Source organism: Carassius auratus, chromosome 36 (genome assembly GCF_003368295.1).
Source record: "Carassius auratus strain Wakin chromosome 36, ASM336829v1, whole genome shotgun sequence".
NCBI classification, from domain to species: domain Eukaryota; kingdom Metazoa; phylum Chordata; class Actinopteri; order Cypriniformes; family Cyprinidae; genus Carassius; species Carassius auratus.
Window position 1 is genome coordinate 20,564,162 of NC_039278.1, and position 22,151 is coordinate 20,586,312.

Sequence of the window (22,151 nt, forward strand, 5' to 3'; positions counted from 1 at the left end):
GCTCTGTAAAAATAAACTCCATCCACTGGTCCCTTAATGCTCTTTTGGTAATCTGTGCAGGGTTGTCTTGCCCTGGCAACCAAAAACACACTCCTTTTGTGACATTTGTTGACGCTCTCGCTCTGATCAGTGAAGTCTGTTGTGCTCTCAGTGCTCTGCTATACGGGAGCGCGCGCTCTTCCGGCAGAAGTGCCTCAGGACCCATATAAGGAAATTCCACTCCATCTAACGTCACACAGAGCCATACTCGAAAAAAACTTTCCGAAACTTGTTACAAACCGGAAGGAGTATTTTTGGAACAGAAATACTCCTTCAAACGTACAACTTAATTTTTGAAACTTTGTCCATGTTTAGCATGGGAATCCAACTCTTTAACAGTGTAAAAAACTCAGTATGCATGAAATAGCAGTTCACCCCCCCTTTAAGGAAGAACCTTGGCAGTTCATTGTTGAGCTGAAAAAAAAAAGTTTAAGTGAAACAGAAATGTTATAGAGGTTTTAGTTTATGACAACATTTTTATTATAGAAAATATTTTATAAAACATGTTAAACTTATATCTTAAACTGATATCTTAAAAAATGAGCTTTCAGGATTTGTTTAGGTGCAGTATCTAACTTTGTCCATCAGATGTCAGCAAAGCTCAAGACTATTTTTTGTCATATTAGTGAAGTGTTTAATGGTTGTGGAGTAATTAAATGCACAATGTCTATTACAATAACACACACAGTGTATGTAATGTGTTTGTGTACACTATATATATGTATACACACGTGCACAAACTCAGACTTACCTCATTTATCATATAAAGTCCAGCACAGCAGGATCATCATGTAACAGGTTCGGCAAGGCTAGGATTTCTCAGAAGATAATAAAAGAAAAAAAGACCAGAAAAACATTTCAGTTATTTCAATGTCAAATAAATAAATACTTACATCGTGCTGCTCTGTGAACCCTTTGAGATTTTAAGAGAACTCATGTAAGTTATACTGGATGCTCTGAGAGAAAATTATATATAAAAAATGGTTTAATGTAAGTTATGTGTAAATTACACATGGGTGTGTAAGTATTTAAAAAGACATAAACAAAAACAAATAGTTCAGAAAAGTAAAAGAAGAGAGTTACAATGACTTAGTAGTAAAGCTGACTAAAAATGATTGTTTGTGCTCTTGTGATTGTAGTCGCCATTTCGTACCACAAATTTAATAAATCTAAATATTACTCTTGTACTGATTGTTAAAATTAGCGTGTTGAGCCATATTTAATTCAATAATATTTTTCAGGGGAAACTATCCACCTTCAAATGATATAACATTTAGTCTATTTCAATAAAACTGTTTTTAGTTATTGCAGTATTTAAGTTATACAACGATATATATTTAAAATCACACAAAGGCAGATAAAGGTGCAATCTGAAGGGGAAAATATATTTTTCTGTTCTTTTCAGTGAACTATGGTCAGTTATTTCCAAGTTAATGATAATTTTTATATGTGACCTTAACTGTTTTGTGTGCTCATTCATTTTATATGTTCATTTCCACTGCTGTTATTTATTTGGTGCTCATAACACTGAACATTTCTGCCCTTAATGAAGAAAAAAGTCAAAGTTTTCTGTGAATTCCCCTAAAACGTTTTTCAAAACCCATATTTTTCTGAAAAACAAAATTACATTATTAATCTTTATTAATTATTTTAGCAAAGTTTTATAGGCTACTCATGAAACAAAAATAACTCAAAAGAAAACATCATAAATGATATTTTTAAATAAAATGTTTTGATCTTTTCATAAATTGATTTTTTAATATATTTAATACAGTGTTCCATAAGAATGAGTCTTAGTTAAAACTCCTAACTGATCATGCTTGACTGTAACAAAGCTGCTCATTGTTTCAAAACCTTTATATTTTTTAAATGTTATCTTTTTTTTTTTTTTTTTTTTAATTTTTTTTTACATGTAACGTTAATCCAAATAATGTAATGCAATTGAAACATTTGGTTTAATTACCAAATTCTTTTTTACATTTAAAAATATAACTGCAGGATAACTGCAGTGTCCATACCATGCATTACATCTCAACAGTGTAAGGTGTAGAATTTATTTTGTCATTGTGGAAAAAACAAAGAAACAAAAACATTCTGTTTAAACTCTGTGTTACAGAAAGTCAAAGTCTGGCCAGAAGTTACATCTCAGTGACTTGGTGACCGCATCTCTCTGAAAACACAAAGCATCACTTTCCTGTAGCTTTTCTTTCTATGCATCAAGATGTGTTCTTCATTGTGTCTGACGATTTTTGACTAAAGTTTGTTTGTGGGTGGATGTGTGGATTTATGTTCATACTTTATAGATGGACATTTACAACAGTGAGGTGATATAGGATATTTCATTTAAGCCATTCGTGGACAAATCTCCCCTTTATATTAATTTAATTAGGCCATAGCCTACAGGATAACAAGCGTTATGACCGCACACATAAGGCTAGCCACAAAGAACCGGTTAAAGTAGTGATTATGAATGTGACTAAATTAGCAAGGAGACATTTAATTGTTTAGTAATAAACTGGTGTTTTCTGTGTCGCTGCTGAGATGAAGTTGACCATGTGGACTCGCCACCAGAGAGAAATGCACATTTCATATGGATTACATAATCAGAGTAGCCTATTTATTTTGGTTTGAATATTTCCGTTTAAAAGTAGACATTTCAAGCTTCCTGTAATGTATAGTCTATATTTCTCAAATCTGTGAGACACAAGCAGAGTTTCGTCGCCCTCCAGTTCATGTGCAATGCAAGCATGCTGGAGCCTTATTACATTATCTGCTATATATTTGCTTCTTATTTATTAAATACGGGCAATTGATTGATAAAACATTGATCAAAATTAAGATACAATTTATACAAAACGAAAAATCTTTTAATTAAACTTAATGACGTCCTCAAAATCATGTTTTGCCAAAAACAGCGCCGTTACTCCCCAGTTTTCTTTGCTGCCTCCATCTCTACTCTCTTAGAAAAAAAAGGGTTCATTGGGTTCTATATAGAACCATAGGGTTCTTAACTCAACTACAAAGAACCTTTTATGCTAAAAAAGGTTATATAATGACAAGAAAGAACCCTTTTGGGACAAAGGTTCTTTAGGCTATTATTCATTCATATATTACATTATTCTGCAACATTTTGTATTTGTAATTACATTATTGTTTGTAGTAACTGATTTTTGGAGAAAAACTGAAATGACACTCTTCGTGTGATATTAATTAACTACATAAAATGATATAAATATATACATTTTCTAACCCCCATATCTTGAATTTTGTGATCTTTCACATGAATTCATAAATGCATTTGAATACACCGAATAATGAAGTGAAAGAACGCACTCAAAATGCACACGCTGCCACACGCACTAGTATGAGTTCATCATGTAACTTTACATTAGCCTAGATTCGTGCAATTTTTAGGCACGATCTGTTTAGTTTTTGAATACACTTGATAATGTTAAAAGGTACATCATTAAAACAAAAATACGCGTTCACATATCACACCTACACACGCGTGGAAAACGTAGGCCTAATTAGAACTAGCTACTAAATTAGTTAAAAATGCCTATCCATATACAGCTATGATTCCCGAACCCCAAACTGACTCAAATGATTCGCGAACCAGCTCCGAACTCCCGAGATGACTCAAATGATTGACGATCCGAACTCCCAAACTGACTCAAATGATTCGCGAACCTGCTTTGAACTCCCGAACTGATTCAAATGATTCGCAATCCCGCTATGAACTCCCGAACTGATTCAAATGATTCGCGAAACCGCTATGAACTCCCGAACTGATTCAAATGATTCGTGAACCCTCTACGAACTCCTGCACTGGGGTGCGTTTCCCAAAAGCATCGTTAGCCAACTATGGTCGCAAGCTCCGTCATTACCAACGTAGTTCAACGATTCGGTGTTTCCCGAAACCATAGTTCAAACGAACATTCGCAAACTGCATCACAAACTTCTGTCGTTGGAATGACAGCTCTCCACCTGTGGTTAGAGGCATAGTTCGTCATTAGTTTGCTGTGTCGACATCACTGATTGCGCCGCACCTGGGCTGTGTTCTATTCAGAGTTATCGACCCTGTGCCCTATTCCTTTAGAAGATTTCACCATTCACTTTGAGTGACTTAAAAGACTTAAAGTTGTGGTTTAAGTTTATCACATAAATCGCCTTTTTATTATTATTACAAATTCAGTTTGAAACTTTATAGAAGCGTGGCCCTCGCGGTTATTCTCCCTTCGAAGTGCCCTCTGAAAGCATTAATCTTGCCGATTAGAACGCAGCCATTGTTTAGTTTGTGCAAAGAAACGGTGAGTTTGTCAAGTGGGTTATCTTTGTTTAATTTTAATTTTAAAACATTCCAAAATACATATGTCTCATATAACAATATTGGTAAAACAGTGTGTTAGAGGTTTTCACTTATATAAAATGTTAGCACTCAGATTACAGTAGGCCTATTTTTATAGTAAATTAATTTTTAATTTTAAATGAATGTACCTAAATAAAGTAACAAAAATGTTTATAAATAAGTGAGTGATTTTGTTGTTTTTACAGAATTAGAATATAGAATACTCTCTACAAATGTGTTTGTGTGTGAATACATACACAAATATTTAACAGAAATTATGTCAGCTTAAACAAATGGTTTAAACTGCAGTGGTGGCTGGATGCTACACAGGTGTCAGGACGTATGGGCGAAGAAGACATGTCTCCAGCAGCCAGCTATCACCAAAGCCATGCACCCTCTTCAGATACCTGCAAACTGCAGAAGTGTCCCAGACAAAACAGCCATGTGTGCTTCCATCACCCACCCATCAGGCCGTCACCCACCACCTCCATACATTTCCAACAGCATAATAATGCAGTGTAGCTAACAACTGAATTTGAACTGATACCCCATCAGTCTTGTTTGCTTCCCTCTTACGTGCCACAGACCGCTGTTTTGTCACACTTGCGAAGTCCCTCCACTTATTCCTGACTTTCTCTGGGCTTTGTCCATATCCATAGCCAGCATCATTTATTTTTTGAGTGATTTCTGCCCAGATTTTATTTTTGTCAGCTTTTGTAATGCTATTTTTCAGCTTTGAAAATAGCTGGACTTTACTATTTTCCACCACCTTCTCGAAAAGAACTGCAATTTCAAGCATTTAAAATTTCGTGTCATTTTCATTAACACGTCAGAATGGCAAGAAGACATAAATATAAAGATTGAGCAAAATAAGCAATCCACAACAGTTCATCACAGTTTTTCAAAACCCATCTTTTTTCAATTGTGGATAAGTAGCCTATCAATAATATTACATAAGAAATAGTATTTATCTGAAATTGTGAAATTATTGACAGTGGGATCAGAAAAAAGCATATTTTTAACTCCGTGTGTGTATAATGTATTGCAGAACAAATTAATGATTCGTTATTACACTGAAAAAAATGTTATGTTGAATTTACTTAATTGTATTACATCAAGGGGTTGCACAAAATAAATGTATCTAAATCCAGATATATTTTTTAAGTTGAGTAAACTTATATTTTATAAGTTGAGTTTACTTATATTTTATAAATTGGATGTACTTATATTTTATACAATGAGTTTATTAATCTCTTTCAGTAGTTTCAGATTAATTATATTCATAATTTTAGCTAAACTATTTTGAGTAAGATTTACTCAAATTAATTGTGCAACCAAATCAATTTAATCGTTTAATTTCTACATATTAAAATTAATTTTAATCCAGTATTTTTTTTAAATCTATTTTATCTTTCAATAATATTCAGACAAATAAAGCAAATCCAATATTTTCAACTCTAACTTTACTTTTCTTATCCAAGAGATTTTTGCTCTCCCACACAAGAGTGTCTGTAATGTAACTCAATATTCACCATTTCTCAGAGACCTCAATACATGGTACACCACACACAATGGTGGTAACAATCAGTGAATAGTGTTTGAGTATAAATGGGTCATTTTGAGTAGAAAATGAACTTCAGGCGTCACTTCCCTGTTGTTTTCATGATGGCCATAGCCAGGCTTTGAAAATTAGTGAGGTCCAGGGGGGTTCTATAATAACCCCTATAAATACAACTAATTATATAGTCTAACACTTGAAAAGAGACAGAAATGTAGATAATTTTGGAGGGATGCTCATTTTTAAATCATACCCTATTTATTGCAAAAAGGTGCGCTTTTTTTCAGGTCAGAGCAACTGTCCCTCAAAGGCAGACACTATAAACATATGAACATCATTTACACTAGTGCAGTGGACAGTAAAGTGCATAGAAAATATTTCAGAAGATACCTACAGATGTTTTGCCGCTGGTTTTGGCAGCTCTCCAGCTCTGACAAAGGCAATGGCTTGCTTGGAGGGTCGGGAGCACTTGGCCCACTCAACTCCTGTAGCAATGGCTTCCGCAATGGCCTTCAGTACCTGGTTATGCCTCCACCTGTACCTTCCCTCTCCCAGTGCCTTTGAGCAGCAACTCAAAATGTGCTCTAGGGTTCCGCGCTTAGAACACAGTGAGCATGCTGGAGACTCCACTTTGCCCCATATGTGAAGGTTTGATGGACTGGGAAGCACATCATATACCGCTTCAATGAGAAAACTGATCTGCTGTGGCTCTGCCTTCCACAGCTCCACCCATGTCCCTTTCCTTTCGATCTCGGTCTCCCATCGTGTCCAGGCACCCTGTTGCCTCATTCCTACTGTCCTGCAGGTTCGCTCTTCCTCAACCACTGCTCTCACCTCCTCCTGGACTAGGCAGGGCTTATTCTTCCCTTTGATGGTGTCAATGTGGGGAGTTGAAAAGCAACCCAGTTCAGCCCTCCCTATTGTTACCACCCCCACCAGCCTCTTGTGGTGTAATCTTGCCTCTGCTTGTTGAACAGCCTCGTCAGCCTTCCACTTTCGACCAGTCCTCACTTCAATCCCAGCCATTGCTGCTTTTGGGTCACTAGACTCTATATAGCAACACTTCCCTAGCCTTTGTAACCTTGAACTCCTCTTCCAAGGACTTAAGCGGCAGTTGCAATTTGTTGCAGTGCCCATAGAGTGCAATGCAACTTAGACTTATTGGAAGCCCCAGCCATCTTCTGAGGTGGCTACTGACCTTCCTCTCTAATGTTTCCACGGTCGAGATTGGCACTTCATAGACTTGTAATGGCCACAGGATTCTGGGAAGAATGCCATGTTGGTACAGCCAAGCTTTGAACTTCCCTAGCCATCTGTCCAGCTCAGTGCAGGTTGGCTGGATGGATGAGGAGTCCATCAAGGTGCTGTCAAACTCCTTGCCTAAGCTCTTCACCGACTTCTCTGTGATTGTCTGAATTTTTTCACCAGCTACGCTGAACCGGAAGTTATCATCCACCTTTCCTCTTCTCAGCACCATTGATCTTGACTTGGCTGGTTTACAATGCATCCTTGCCCACTCCATTAGTTTTTTGAGACCCTTAACAATCCACCGGCAGCCTGGGACTGATTCTATGGTGACCGTGAGGTCATCCATAAATGCTCTGATTGGTGGTATAAATGCTCTACTTCTTGGAGTTCTCCTTCGGAATCCAGAGCCCTTCCGCAACTCTCCACTGTTCAGGGATCCTGCCCCTCCTCCAGATAACACGCAGGATTTTCCACAGGCGCAGCAGGAGTTTAGGACAGTTCTTGTACACTTTGTACGAAGTGCCGCTTGGTCCTGAAGCGGAACTAGCTTGCGCTTTCCCGACAACCTCTCGAACCTCCTTCAGCTGCAGCTCTGATGTTGAATTGCACACTTGGCCCAGGAGGGTCTATCAGAGTGCTGCACTCCCCCAACTCTTGCTCTCTTACTGGGTCGCTGTATGTTTCCTTCAGGTGGTGATCAATCTCCTCCTGAGAGCAAACCAGTTTGCCGCTACGCTTCTGTGCTAGCAGCTCCTTAGTGAACTTAAAGGGGTTGGCAATGAATGCGGCTCTCTTTTGGGCTCTTTCACAACGGTGCCTCCGATGCCACTCTGCTTGACGGAGGATCCTGATCTTGTTTTTCGCAGGATGCTCATCAAATGACCCAGGCCAATGCAATCCTCCTTTCCTGCCTGCCTGTATTGTCGCTTCAGGGTCTTCGTCTCCTGTCTGATGTTATGGATTCTCACCTCGCGTTGGTTATTTGACTGAGATCCTCTGGAGCCTCCTTAATTCACCTCTTCACCGAACTGTTCGGATGCAATGCTGATGATGATCGTTGTCATGGCATGTAGTTTCCTGTCAACTTCTCCCCTTGTGGTGGTCTCCAGGATTCGATCGACATCACTATCAAACTGATTCCACAATGAGGTTATGTTAGACGCAGGCCACTTGATCCACCTCCTTTCAGACTTGATGCTAGAGGGAGTCATTTGCAACACTTGGAGGTTCCGGGCACTGTGGCTCCTCCTGCGTCTTCAGTGTCCTGAGGAAGAAGAGGCGCTGGTAAGTGTTCTTGGCCAGACTGGAGGTGTGTGTGGTCAAGGACAGGTCCTCCGAGATGGTAGTCCCAGGAACTTGAAGCTGGAAACATGTTCAACAACCATCCCGTTAATGTGGATGGGATCGTGTGTGCTTCCTTTCTTCTTCCTGAAGTCTACGATGAGTTCCTTTGTCTTGCTGGTGTTAAGGAGCGGGTTATTGTCAGCGCACCATGTGGGCAGGTACTGTACCTCCTCCCAGTAGGCAGTGTCATCGTTGTTTCTGATGAGGCCAATCACCGTGGTGTCATCTGCAAACTTGATGATGGAGTTGGATCCATGCACAGGCTTGCAGTCGTGGGTGTAGAGGGAGTAGATGAATGGGCTCAGCACACAGCCCTGTGGTACTCTGGTGTTAAGTGTGATCATAAGATGTTGGACAAGGGCCGGCCCCATGCAGGGCTCTATTGGTTCCCTTGTTTTAATTAGAATTTCCCCCCAGCTCGGAATGCTTCCAAACTGCCCAGGCCCATATGTACCTGCATATCCTGCACACCCAGACTATGCCACTGGGGAGACCGATGTGTACTTTATGTACTGTTATCATGATCATTACCACTTTAAAGCCTTCCTTGGGGAAGAATAGGACCATCCAAATGATTATTAATATACTTATTTATATGTACGCTTATCCACACGTACATTATCCAGACATTTATCCACACGTACATTATCCAGACGTTTATTCACACGTACGTTATCCAGACACAAACTAAAACAAAATGCACAAATTTCACCTCATCTGGCATAACTTATCACCTAACAGTGCTTATTTGAACGGTGTTTAAATATTGAAATGGTGGTGAAAAGCATGCGAATTCTGAACCATTTGGCTTTCCATAGAATATACCCTGAGCAGCTCTGACATCACTGTAGTTCAGTGAGAGACTACAAGAAAGTGAAACTTACTTGATCAACAACATGGACGCCAGAAACCATCGAACTCTTTAAACAACAGAATATTGAGTCATTCAGAGACCCTTGTGAACACATCTGATACTCACAGGTAAGTGATAGAAATATAAGAGAGATTGTCCTGAGCAGGTTTCTAATGGCTGTGGTCTGGTTTAGTAGGGTTTATGTTAGACTGGAATGAGTTGAACAGAAGTAGGTTTAAGCGTGTCAAATACTCAGATACTTTAGTTGTTTACTGCACTAAAATGATATCAGAATTGTATTAACAGTATGTCAATAGACTGAACAAAGTTTGTTGTTTCTGTCATTTTGTCACGCGACATAAAGACAAACAGATAAAACAGGAAGTAAATGACCTGCAGACAAACTGAACACAAACCTGCTTCACTGCAGCTGAAAATCACTTTTACATTACACAATAACTTATGATCATATAATATATTTTGTGGAAAGATTAATCTAATTTTTGATAAGGAGATGTATATGTTTGTTGGGAAATATAAAGCTTGTACGTTGTACTTTCTTTAAACAGCAGGTCATAGTTCAGATTGTTCAGTAAGTTTACGAGTCTCTCACTTTGTTTCAAACGAATGATTGTGTTTCCATCACTATCAGTTCTCACATTTTAACCAGTTAAACTATAATTTTTCTTTAAAATGCTTTAAGAGGGAAAGAACAATGGCAGAATCTTCACTAACAGCAAGAAAAGACAGGAGACGGAGTAAAGAATATGATCCTCCATGTAAGTCAATAACCCAGAAAAACACTTTGACTTTTCTTTTATAATATTGAATATGTACAGTTCAGGAATGTAAAGTAGATCAAATAATTTAATCTTCACAAGAATAAATCTTGTACATATATTTATTTATTTATTTAGGTAAGTGGTTATGTAATTAGCTTCACATTTAGGTTCTGATCAGCTTGTCTGGGTTCATTTTACAATAATAACCAGCTGACTGTACATGATCTCTTTATCAATCAATCAATCACCTTTATTTATATAGTGCTTTAAACAAAATACATTGCGCCAAAGCACTGAACAACATTCATTTGGAAAACAGTGTCTCAATAATGCAAAATGATAGTTAAAGGCAGTTCATCATTGAATTCAGTTATTTCATCTCGGTTCAGTTGAAATAGTGTCTGTTTTAATTTGCAATCAAGTCAATGATATCGCTGTAGATGAAGTGACCCCAACTAAGCAAGCCAGAGGCGACAGCGGCAAGGAACCGAAACTCCATCGGTGACAGAATGGAGAAAAAAACCTTGGGAGAAACCAGGCTCAGTTGGGGGGCCAGTTCTCCTCTGACCAGACGAAACCAGTAGTTCAATTCCAGGCTGCAGCAAAGTCAGATTGTGCAGAAGAATCATCTGTTTCCTGTGGTCTTGTCCTGGTGCTCATCTGAGACAAGGTCTTTACAGGGGCTCTGTATCTGGGGCTCTAGTTGTCCTGGTCTCCGCTGTCTTTCAGGGCAGTAGAGGTCCTTTCTAGGTGCTGATCCACCATCTGGTCTGGATACGTACTGGATCCGGGTGACTGCAGTGACCCTCTGATCTGGACACAGACTGGATCTGGTGGCCACGGTGACCTCGGAACAAGAGAGAAACAGACAAATATTAGCGTAGATGCCATTCTTCTAATGATGTAGAAAGTACGGTGTTATGTGAAGTGTTCCGGTTCCAGTTTACCTAATTAATGCAGCCTAAAAATCCTTTAACGGATTTGGATATTAAAAGCATATTAGTATGTTATGTGTATGCCAGGTTAAAGAGATGGGTCTTTAATCTAGATTTAAACTGCAAGAGTGTGTCTGCCTCCCAAACAATGTTAGGTAGGTTATTCCAGAGTTTAGGCGCCAAATAGGAAAAGGATCTGCCGCCCGCAGTTGATTTTGATATTCTAGGTATTATCAAATTGCCTGAGTTTTGAGAACGTAGCGGACGTAGAGGAGTATAATGTAAAAGGAGCTCATCCAAATACTGAGGTGCTAAACCATTCAGGGCTTTATAAGTAATAAGCAATATTTTAAAATCTATACGATGTTTGATAGGGAGCCAGTGCAGTGTGGACAGGACCGGGCTAATATGGTCATACTTCCTGGTTCTAGTAAGAACTCTTGCTGCTGCATTTTGGACTAGCTGTAGTTTGTTTACCAAGCGTGCAGAACAACCACCCAATAAAGCATTAAAATAGTCTAACCTTGAAGTCATAAATGCATGGATTAACATTTCTGCATTTGACATTGAGAGAATAGGCCGTAATTTAGATATATTTTTGAGATGGAAAAATGCAGTTTTACAAATGCTAAAAACGTGGCTTTCTAAGGAAAGATTGCGTTCAAGTAGCACACCTAGGTTCCTAACTGATGACGAAGAATTGACAGAGCAACCATCAAGTCTTAGACAGTGTTCTAGGTTATTACAAGCAGAGTTTTTAGGCCCTATGATTAACACCTCTGTTTTTTTCTGAATTTAGCAGTAAGAAATTACTCGTCATCCAATTTTTTATATCGACTATGCATTCCATTAGTTTTTCAAATTGGTGTGTTTCACCGGGCTGCGAGGAAATATAGAGCTGCGTATCATCAGCATAACAGTGAAAGCTAACACCATGTTTCCTGATGATATCTCCCAAGGATAACATATAAAGCGTGAAGAGTAGCGGCCCTAGAACTGAGCCTTGAGGTACTCCATACTGCACTTGTGATCGATATGATACATCTTCATTCACTGCTACGAACTGATGGCGGTCGTATAAGTACGATTTAAACCATGCTAATGCACTTCCACTGATGCCAACAAAGTGTTCAAGTCTATGCAAAAGAATGTTGTGGTCAATTGTGTCAAACGCAGCACTAAGATACAATAAAACTAATAGATACACCCACGATAAAGATACACCCACGATCAGATGATAAGAGCAGATCATTTGTAACTCTAAGGAGAGCAGTTTCAGTACTATGATACGGTCTAAATCCTGACTGGAAATCCTCACATATACCATTTTTCTCTAAGAAGGAATATAATTGTGAGGATACCACCTTTTCTAGTATCTTGGACAGAAAAGGGAGATTCGAGATCGGTCTATAATTAACTAGTTCTCTGGGGTCAAGTTGTGGCTTTTTTATGAGAGGCTTAATAACAGCCAGTTTGAAGGTTTTGGGGACATATCCTAATGACAATGAGGAATTAATAATAGTCAGAAGAGGACCTATGACTTCTGGAAGCACCTCTTTTAAGAGCTTAGATGGTATAGGGTCTAACATACATGTTGCAAGTTTAGATGATTTAACAAGTTTATACAATTCTTCCTCTCCTATAGTAGAGAATGAGTGGAACTGTTCCTCAGGGGATCTATAGTGCACTGTCTGATGTGATACTGTAGCTGACGGTTGAATGGTTGCAATTTTATCTCTAATAGTATCGATTTTAGAAGTAAAGTAGTTCATAAAGTCATTACTGCTGTGGTGTCGGGAAATGTCAACACTTGTTGAGGCTTTATTTTTGAGTTTCTTCAGCACTCTTTGTCTCTAAACACTCTTTACATTCAACCAGCTTCATGAGGTGCATCATGGGATTATTCATAAACCGTATTGAAGGAGTTCACATTAATCCTAAATAATGTCTCTTTCCAGTCATGTTATCCTCCATGAGTTCACTGTCTGAGGAGATTCAGTGCTCTGTATGTCTGGATGTGTTCACTGATCCAGTCTCGACTCCATGTGGACACAACTTCTGCAAGATCTGTCTGAATAAGTGCTGGGACAAGAGCCAGACCTACAGCTGTCCATACTGTAAAGAAACATTTAAGCAAAGACCTGATCTCAAGATTAATACCACACTCCGAGAGCTCGTAGATCACTGTAAGAAGAAAAGTCTTGAGAAAACAACTGAAGTTCTGTGTGACATCTGTGAGGAAAGAAAGCTGAAAGCGCTGAAGTCGTGTCTGGTGTGTCAGAGCTCTTACTGTGAAACTCACCTGGAGCCTCATTTGAGAGTGACACGTTTGAAGAAACACAAACTGATGGATCCTGTGAGTAATCTGGAGGACTATATATGTCAGAAACACGAGAGACCTCTGGATCTGTTCTGTAGAGATGATCAGACGTGTGTGTGTTCATTCTGCACTGAGACAGACCACAAGAACCACAACACTGTTCCTATAGAAGAGGAGAGTCAAGAGAAGAAGGTAGACGTTATTATTCTGTTAAAGGACTGATATCATGAGGAATCAGATTTTATTTCATATTGTGAGTTTGATCTGTGTTATGATAAATGTGTCTGTGTTGTTCTCTCTATAGACTGAACTGATGAAGACACAGAAAGACGTGCAGCTGATGATCCAGAACAGAATCAAGAAGATTCAAGACATCAAACACTCAGCAGAAGTCAGAAAAGTGAGTTTAAAATAAAAGAATAAAAAATATATAAATATTTACTATTGCAACCAACTTCAATGTTTAGAAACATTGAGAAGACATAACAATAACAAAATAAACAAACAATCAAACGAATGACAGATGACTATCAGACTAAAATATACAGCAACAGCCAATAAAACAAGAACTAAAATGTCCAGGGCTTGTTCTGCTCTCGTCCAGGGTGCAGAGTGAAGTTTAATACTTCTTTTGAGGGATTCTGAAAACACATGTAGCCTATGTATGTGAACAAAAATGTATGAGCAATAATTACACAGATTCTTCTGTTAGCAAACACTGCTAATAATTTGTTGCCTGTCCTGGTTGAGCAGAGAAACACAGAGAAGGAGAAAGCAGTCCGTGTGGAGCTCTTCACTGATCTCATCCGCTCCATTGAGAGACATCAGACTGAACTGCTGGAGATGATGGAGGAGCAGCAGAAAGCAGCAGAGAAACAGGAGCAAGGGCTGATTGAAGAGCTGGAGCAGGAGATCACTGAGCTAAAGATGAGGAACACTGAGCTGGAGCAGCTCTCACACACTGAAGATCACCTCCACCTCCTACAGGTCAGTCAACATGATCTCTCTGATCAATCATAATGCAGGATATGACATGCTGAAGGATTTCTCCTCTCTCCTGCTGTAGATTCACTCATCCCTGTGCAGCTCTACAAACACCAGGAACTGGCCTGAGATCAGTATGAAGACTCATGAGAGTCTGGAGACTCTGAGGAGAGCTCTGACTCAACTGAAGGACACTATAGATGAGAAACTCACACTAACTGGTACATCAATACACACTGATCAGATAGAAACATGATAGTGTACTCTGTTCTTTAAATATAAGCTTCAGATCTGATTGTTTTATTGTCATTAGTCTCTACTGAGCTGAAGTGGATGCAGCAGTATGCAGGTACAGTGTGCTGTCTGCACTACACTAGTTTACATTCATACACTCACTGCTTCATTACTGCACTACAATCTGATTAAACACTGAGTTAACTAAAAACATCAGCATCACAGAATATCTGTATTCTCTGTTTTCTCAGTGGACGTGACTCTGGATCCTGATACAGCTCATCCTGATCTCATTCTGTCTGATGATGGAAAACAAGTGAGAGATGAAGACATTACACAGAAACTCCCAGACAAACCAGAGAGATTTGATTACTGTGTCTATGTCCTGGGAAAGGAGGGATTCTCCTCAGGGAGATTTTATTTTGAGGTGCAGGTGAAGGGAAAGACTGATTGGGATTTAGGAGTGGCCAGAGAATCCATTAACAGGAAGGGACGGATCAAACTGAGACCCAGAGATGGATACTGGACTGTGGCTCTGAGGAATGGAGATGAATATAAAGCCAGTGATGATCCTTCTGTCTCTCTGTCTCTGAGAGTGAAGCCGCAGCGGGTCGGTGTGTTTGTGGATTATGAAGAGGGTCTGGTCTCCTTTTATGATGTGGAGTCCAGCTCTCATATCTACTCTTTCACTGCTCAGTCTTTCACTGAAAAACTATATCCATTATTTAGCCCATGCACTAATGATGGAGGTAAAAACTCAAGCCCACTGATCATCGCACCTGTCAGTTATAATAAATAAATTTACTAAAGTATCAAATGCAAGATTAAAATACATTTTATAATAAAAAAAAAATCTGGAAACATTGTGCTGCTATTTTTTATAATTTGTTTTTAAAATCTAAATGATCTTATCACATATTTTTTCATGTATATATAATTCTTATTCAGTAAATTATATTTTGTTCAACTTTTCATGAATATTCCTGCTATTTTTCTTCCTGATAATGTGAAATTGCCATCTATGCAAAGTTGGTGCAATAAAATAATGTCATAGTTAACAATTACGTCCATAGGCTTACTGTTAATTTATGTCCAATAGTTCAGAGGAGAGCAATAAAAGCGTTAGTCGATAGGCTGAGTGGTACGTCAATCAAACTGTTGACTGGTGCACGAATGCCTCCTCAAGAATCTCAAATTGGAGGAGACTTCGGTCTCTGCAGAGCAAAAGTGGGCGTTTATCACCATGTGGGTGTTTTGAAACTGTTGGGTGTTTCTGAATCATGCAATCTAAACGATCCCCCTTACCCAACACCACCCCTAAACCTAACGTCACTATTACATCAACTAATCAGGTATCATGGTGTAAAAACACCTTGATCTCGTAACTCCCATTACTTTCCTGCAGAGACCTGTACTTGCTTGGAGAGCGCGCGCGCGCTGTTCAGTCAGGTTAAGCAGACGTGGCCATGACAAAGAGATGATTCACTTTTAATAGCGAATGGACCGCAAAATACTCTTGGTTAAGACCTGTAGATGGCGAAGCAGAGAGAGTGTTTTGCATTTTATGCAAAAGCATTTTTTCTGTGGGACATGGTTGAGAATACAACGTGAAGCGACATGTTGCATGTGAGTACCACAGAAAAAAAGCAAATCATCAAGAAACATGCAAATCAGTGCAATCGTTTTTCAATAAACAAAATAAAAAAAATATAAATAGGTTACTCTCTGATTATGTAATCCATATTGTTACGTGCTAGCTTTATTTTTCTTTAAAGTCTAGGGGAACTAGGCATAGCAGTAACAAAGTTTTGGAGAGAGAGAGCACAGGTCCTTCTTATCTCTAGTCCCAGTAACACACATCCCAAAACTAGTAAACTTAGAAAAAGTATTTATTGAATCAAAAGAAAAAGGATAAGCTAGCACGTAACAAGTGGGGGCTCGTTCTTTCATGTGAAAGTGTACCGCGTTGTATTGTAAGTATCTGCTCGTTTTTTTTCCATTCTGTTTGGCTGTTTTCTTTTTGGTGAGGAAAGGCTCCTGTGGTAGTGAGAATTATGGAATTTGATTTGTTGTCATTTACTCTTTCTCCTACCATAGACGTTTTTGAGGGCTGCAGAAGGGCAGATTTGCTGTTGATTGCAGACTTCTTTAATGTTGAGGTTCCAAGGCAGGGTACAAAAAAAGTAATTAAAGATTACTTGCGGGGGAAAGTTGGTTGATGATGGAGTTTTACCAGATTACTCTGCTGTCAGTACTGAGGAACAACCTGGGAACACAGCAGAGGCTGTGTCAGGTGAGGTTTTTCCTCAGCTGGCAGCTGAGTCTCTGAGTGAAGCTATGTCAAGCTGAAGGAGTTAGATCTTGAGATAAAAAGGCAGGATTGTGAAGAGCAAAAAATCAGGCTTCGTATTATAGAGGCACAACAGAAAGGGACATTAAGATGCGTCAATTATTATGCGTCGATTTGCGTGCTCAGGAGTTGAATCAAAAAGCGATTCCTATGCCTCGCTCTAGACTCCCTTCTGCTGTATCGCCCGTCGCTTCACCTGCTGTTTTTGTACTTCAAGTTACGGATAATGCGACTTCTGATACAGATTTTGATGTTGGCAGGTATCTTAAACTTGTACCACCGTTTAGAGAAGCGGAAGTGGATTCGTATTTTGTTGCTTTTGAACGGATTGCTACAAAATTGCAGTGGCCGAAAGATGTGTGGGCTCTACTATTGCAGTGCAGTCTTTCTGGTAAAGCGCAAGAGGTTTGCTCTCCTTTACCAATAGATCAGTCCCTTGATTATGATATAGTGAAATCTGTCGTTTTACGAGCGTTCGAGTTAGTGCCTGAGGCATACCGTCAAAAATTTTGGTCACATTTGAAAACAGCCAAACAGACATTTGTTGAGTTCGCAAGGGAGAAGAAAACCCTTTTCGAGAAATGGTGTCTTTCCAGTGGGATCATGACTTTTGATCAGCTTCAAGAGCTGCTCTTGCTGGAGGACTTCAAACGCTCTATTCCAGAGAATGTTGTTGTCCATTTAAATGAGCAGAAAGTTGCAAACCTTTTCGATGCTGCGGTTTTTGCCGATGAGTTTGTGTTGACCCATCGGACTGTGTTTTCCCCCGCACGTCGTGTTAATGTGCTCCCATCCACTTACGAAGTATCTGATAGGGAAGCAACACGGGTTTTCTCATGCATTGGCAAAGGTGAGACTCAAGTGCACGCCGTAGGAATGCTTCAATTGATAAACGAGTTTGTTTTTACTGTCTCGACAGCAGTCATTTAATTTCTGACTGTAAGGCGTGGAAGCAAAAGAACTTTTCCAAATCTAAAAGTGTTGCACTCGTACACCCCGTATGTGAGGAAAGCCATATGACCGCTCTGTCCTATCAACCTTTCTTACTGACTGGTTCAGTGTCTTTCTCAGTTGACTCTGAGTGTAAACCTGTCACCATTTTGCGAGACACTGGGTCAGTTCAGTCGTTTATCTTAGAAGAATTATTGCCTCGGTCTACCGAGTCTACTTATTCTGGTACAGACGTGCTTATACGTGGAATTGGAATGCAGTGTATAAATGTTCCTCTTCACAATGTCTACTTGAAATCAGACCTTGTAACCGGTACTGTAAAACTTGGTGTACGTTCTCAGTTACCTGTCGAGGGAGTGGGTGTGATTTTAGGAAATGACTTAGCTGGCGGCGAAGTTTTTCCCCGACCAATTGTGGTCCATACCCCTAAATTGTGTGATCAACCTGACCTAGACCGTCAATTTCCTGCAGCTTTCCCTGTGTGCGCTGTGACACGTGCCCAGTCGGCTAAATTCGGAGACATGGTGGATCTCTCAGAATCGTTTTTGGTGTCGCATGATGAACTTGTGGAGGATAAGAAGGTAGAGGCAGAAGTTTGCCCTATTTCAGAGAACGCAGTTACAGTTCCTTTAAAAGTTGGTAGGGAACAATTGGCTGTTGCACAGAAGTTAGACCTTTCATTGGTGAAATGCATTGAAGCTGCTGTCCCCCTGAGCCAAGTGTCTAATGCTAAGGTAGTTTATTTCTTTGAAGATACAGTGCTCATGCGTAAGTGGAGGCATGAAACTCACAAGGATTCACATGAATCGAACCAAATTGTATTGCCAGCTGATTATCGAGAGCAGGTGTTAAAACTGGGTCATGAACATGTGCTATCAGGGCATTTGGGTGTCACAAAAACCTTTCGTCGAGTTTCCCGGTACTTTTATTGGCCTGGATTAAAATCAGATGTGTCTAAGTTTTGTAGATCGTGTCCTGTATGCCAATTGGCTGGGAAGCCCAATACAAATATACCAGTTGCCCCTTTGCAGCCAATACCAGTTACGAGAGAACCTTTTGAGCGACTCCTTGTCGATTGAGTTGGTCCTGTACCAAAATCCAAGTCAGGACACGAATACATTTTGACCATCATGTGTACCTTGCTGAATTAGGGATTAAACATCAGCTCTCAAGTGCGTACCACCCTGAGTCGCAGGGCGCACTTGAAAGATTTCATCAAACTATCCATGTTGCGCTCTTATTTCTTAGCCAGAGGGAAGGATTGGGCTGAGGGTCTTCCATACCTTCTGTTTGCTGTCCGTGAAGCAGTGCAAGAGAGTATTGGGTTTAGCCCCGCTGACCTTGTTTTTGGGCACACTGTGCGTGGTCCTTTGAAGTTGCTAAGTGAGCAATTATTAGCTAAAGCCTCATCTCCTGTGACTTGACTATGTCAGCACTGTTCGTGAGTGATTGCATAAGGCCTGCGAACTTGCTTGAGAACACTTGGTTATAGCCCAGTCAAAAATGAAGACCCGCTATGATAAGAGAAGCATGAGTCGTAGTTTTCAACGGGGAGATAGTGTTCTTGTTCTCTTACCTGATCCGGGTTCTGTGATCCAAGCTAAATTCTCAGGTCCTTATGAAGTCAAAGAGAAGCTCAGTGACACCAATTATGTCATTCACACTCCTGATCGCAGGCGAAAGACCCGTGTATGCCATATAAATATGTTGAAGCAGTATATTGTGCGTGGTGAGAAATGTGTTTCTTCCCTTGTTCCATCTGTGGCTGTTGCTACTGCTGGTGTGATTCCAGAGGATGAACCTGTTGGGAAGGATGTGCAAGTTGTAGCTAAATGGCTTCAAAACTCTGCCATATTGAGTGACCTGCAGAGCTTTCTTGTACACCTGACAAAAGAACAGAGTGAGCAGATTATTCGAATGGTTCAGGACTATCCTTCAATCTTTTCTGACGTGCCCGGTAGAACAACCATGTTAAAACATGATATTGTGTGTGAATCTCTTCCAGTTAAGCAACATCCTTATAGAGTAAACTCTAAAAAGCGTGACATAATGAGATCTGAGGTGGAGTACATGCTGCAGCATAGAATAGCAGTGCACAGTCAAAGTCCATGGAGTTCGCCCTGTTTGTTAGTGCCCAAATCCGACGGCTCTTATCGTTTCTGTACCGACTATCGTAAGGTTAATTCCTTAACGAAACCTGACTCTTTCCCTCTGCCTAGACTGGAAGACTGTGTTGATAGGGTAGGCTCTGCTAGGTTTGTTACTAAATTAGACCTGTTAAAGGTTTATTGGCAAGTCCCCCTAACTTCAAGGGCATCTGAGATCTCTGCGTTTGTCACCCCTGAACACTTCCTGCAATATGAGGTGTTAGCTTTCGGCAGGAGAAAAGCCCCTGCCACCTTCCAGCACCTTATGCAGGTGGTTTTTACAGGAGTGCCAAATTGCGATGCGTACTTAGATGAATTGGTCATCTATTCAAAAACTTGGGAAGATCACGTCAAAACTTTGAAGTTAGTATTCAGTCGCCTGGCGGCTGCCTCCTTAACCTTAAGTCCTTGCCAAATGTGAGATAGGAAAAGCTGTGGTAACCTACCTGGGGAAACAAGTTGGCCAGGGTTGTGTCAAGCCAGTTGAGGCCAAGGTTGCTGCCATACTTGAGTTTCCTACACCCCGTAACAAGCGTGAGTTACGCCGATTCTTGGGTATGAGTGGGTACTATCGGGGATTTTGTTGTAATTTCTCCACTGTTGTGTCACCCCTCACAGACCTTCTCAGTACTACAAAGACTTTTAAGTGGAACCCTGAGTGTGATCATGCTTTTAAGGCCGCAAAAGATCTTCTTTGCTATGCTCCAGTGTTGTCTGCCCCTAACTTTGATCTGCCTTTCAAACTCCAAGTGGATGCCAGTGGTACTGGTGCTGGGGGAGTTCTGCTGCAGGAGGACTCCCATGGAATTGACCACCCTATCTGCTACTTCTACAAAAAGTTCTCGAAATGCCAGCAACGCTATAGCACAATTGAAAAAGAGGCCCTTGCTTTGCTTCTAGCTCTTCAGCATTTCAAGGTTTATTTGGGAAGTAGTGCCATACCTATCAACGTGTACACTGACCATAACCCACTGATTTTTCTCTCCCGCATGTCCAACTCCTACCAGCGTTTGATGCGCTGGGCCTTAATTATCCAGGAGTATAACCTTAACCTCCAACACATCCGTGGAAAAGACAATGTGGTGGCGGATGCACTTTCTAGAACTGCAGATGTGGAGACTTAAGTGGGTTGGTTAACCAAGTCAGGTTTGAACTGCACTTCTATTGGTGTTCTAGGAGTAGTTTATTTTACAATCTGTGGGTTGTAAAAATTTAATGTTGGGGGTGTTGCGTCCTAAGACGTATTTTATTTGTAATCATTTAATGTGCTTTGTGGTGTGTTTTTTGTTTCTCCTCATGTCTACTGCCACCATGTTCATGCTGGTGACTGGGATCACCTGTCGTTGATTTGCTGCCCATTAACCTCAGCTCCATTGATTGGCTGCAGTCGGGAGAATGTCAGCATATAAAGCCAGCACCATCTCACAACAACGAGAGAGAGAGAGAGGGTTGCAGATGCCAGCTTGCCACATGGACTTCTTCTCCTCTTGTTTCAGATAGCTTCATCCTGTTATGTTGTTGAAACCTGTTAACTATTGGGGCAATTGTAGATATAGTTGGAGACTTATGGTTTTGTTTAGAACTTAAGATTTTCTTTTAAGGAAACCTGTAGGGAGGTGGGTGCCATTTTGGTTTGAATCTGCTTTTCTCCTGGTTATGGGTAGTTAGGGAGAAAGGGACATTTATTTGTTATTTATTTACTCTTTGTTTCAATGTTTAGGTAAGTTATGGTTAAAACTGAGTTAGAAACCTTTGTTTTTTGTTGGCCTTTGCCCCCTCCTGAAGTTTGTTTCCTCTTATCCTTTTTCTTTTGATTCAATAAATACTTTTTCTAAGTTTACTACTTTTGGGATATGTGTTTCTGGGACTAGAGATAAGAAGGACCTGTGCTCTCTCTCTCTCCAAAACTTTGTTACTGCTATGCCTAGTTCCCCTAGACTTTAAGAAAAATAAAGCTAGCACGTAACAGTTATGATCATCAACTGTTCTTAATGGACATCAATAAGCTGGATTTAACTGGTTTGTCTTCATTCTACAAGTCAATGTTGAGAGGGTGGA

At 40.0% G+C, this 22,151-nt stretch overlaps 1 protein-coding gene across 3 annotated transcripts in view; it reads left to right on the top strand.

The window, feature by feature from the left end:
• The window catches only part of LOC113055595 (E3 ubiquitin-protein ligase TRIM39-like), a 61,964-nt gene extending 46,257 nt beyond the window's left edge, over positions 1–15,707 (top strand). For 2 of the 3 annotated variants that reach the window (XM_026222010.1, XM_026222013.1), the window contains exon 8: positions 14,897–15,707. In XM_026222010.1, the coding sequence (XP_026077795.1) occupies positions 14,897–15,444 (548 nt within the window). In that variant the 3' untranslated portion in view covers positions 15,445–15,707. Of the gene's footprint in view, positions 1–14,724; positions 14,761–14,896 lie in introns of all 3 variants that reach the window. The other variant, XM_026222012.1, reaches the window with a different exon arrangement.
• The last annotated feature ends 6,444 nt before the right edge of the window (positions 15,708–22,151 follow it).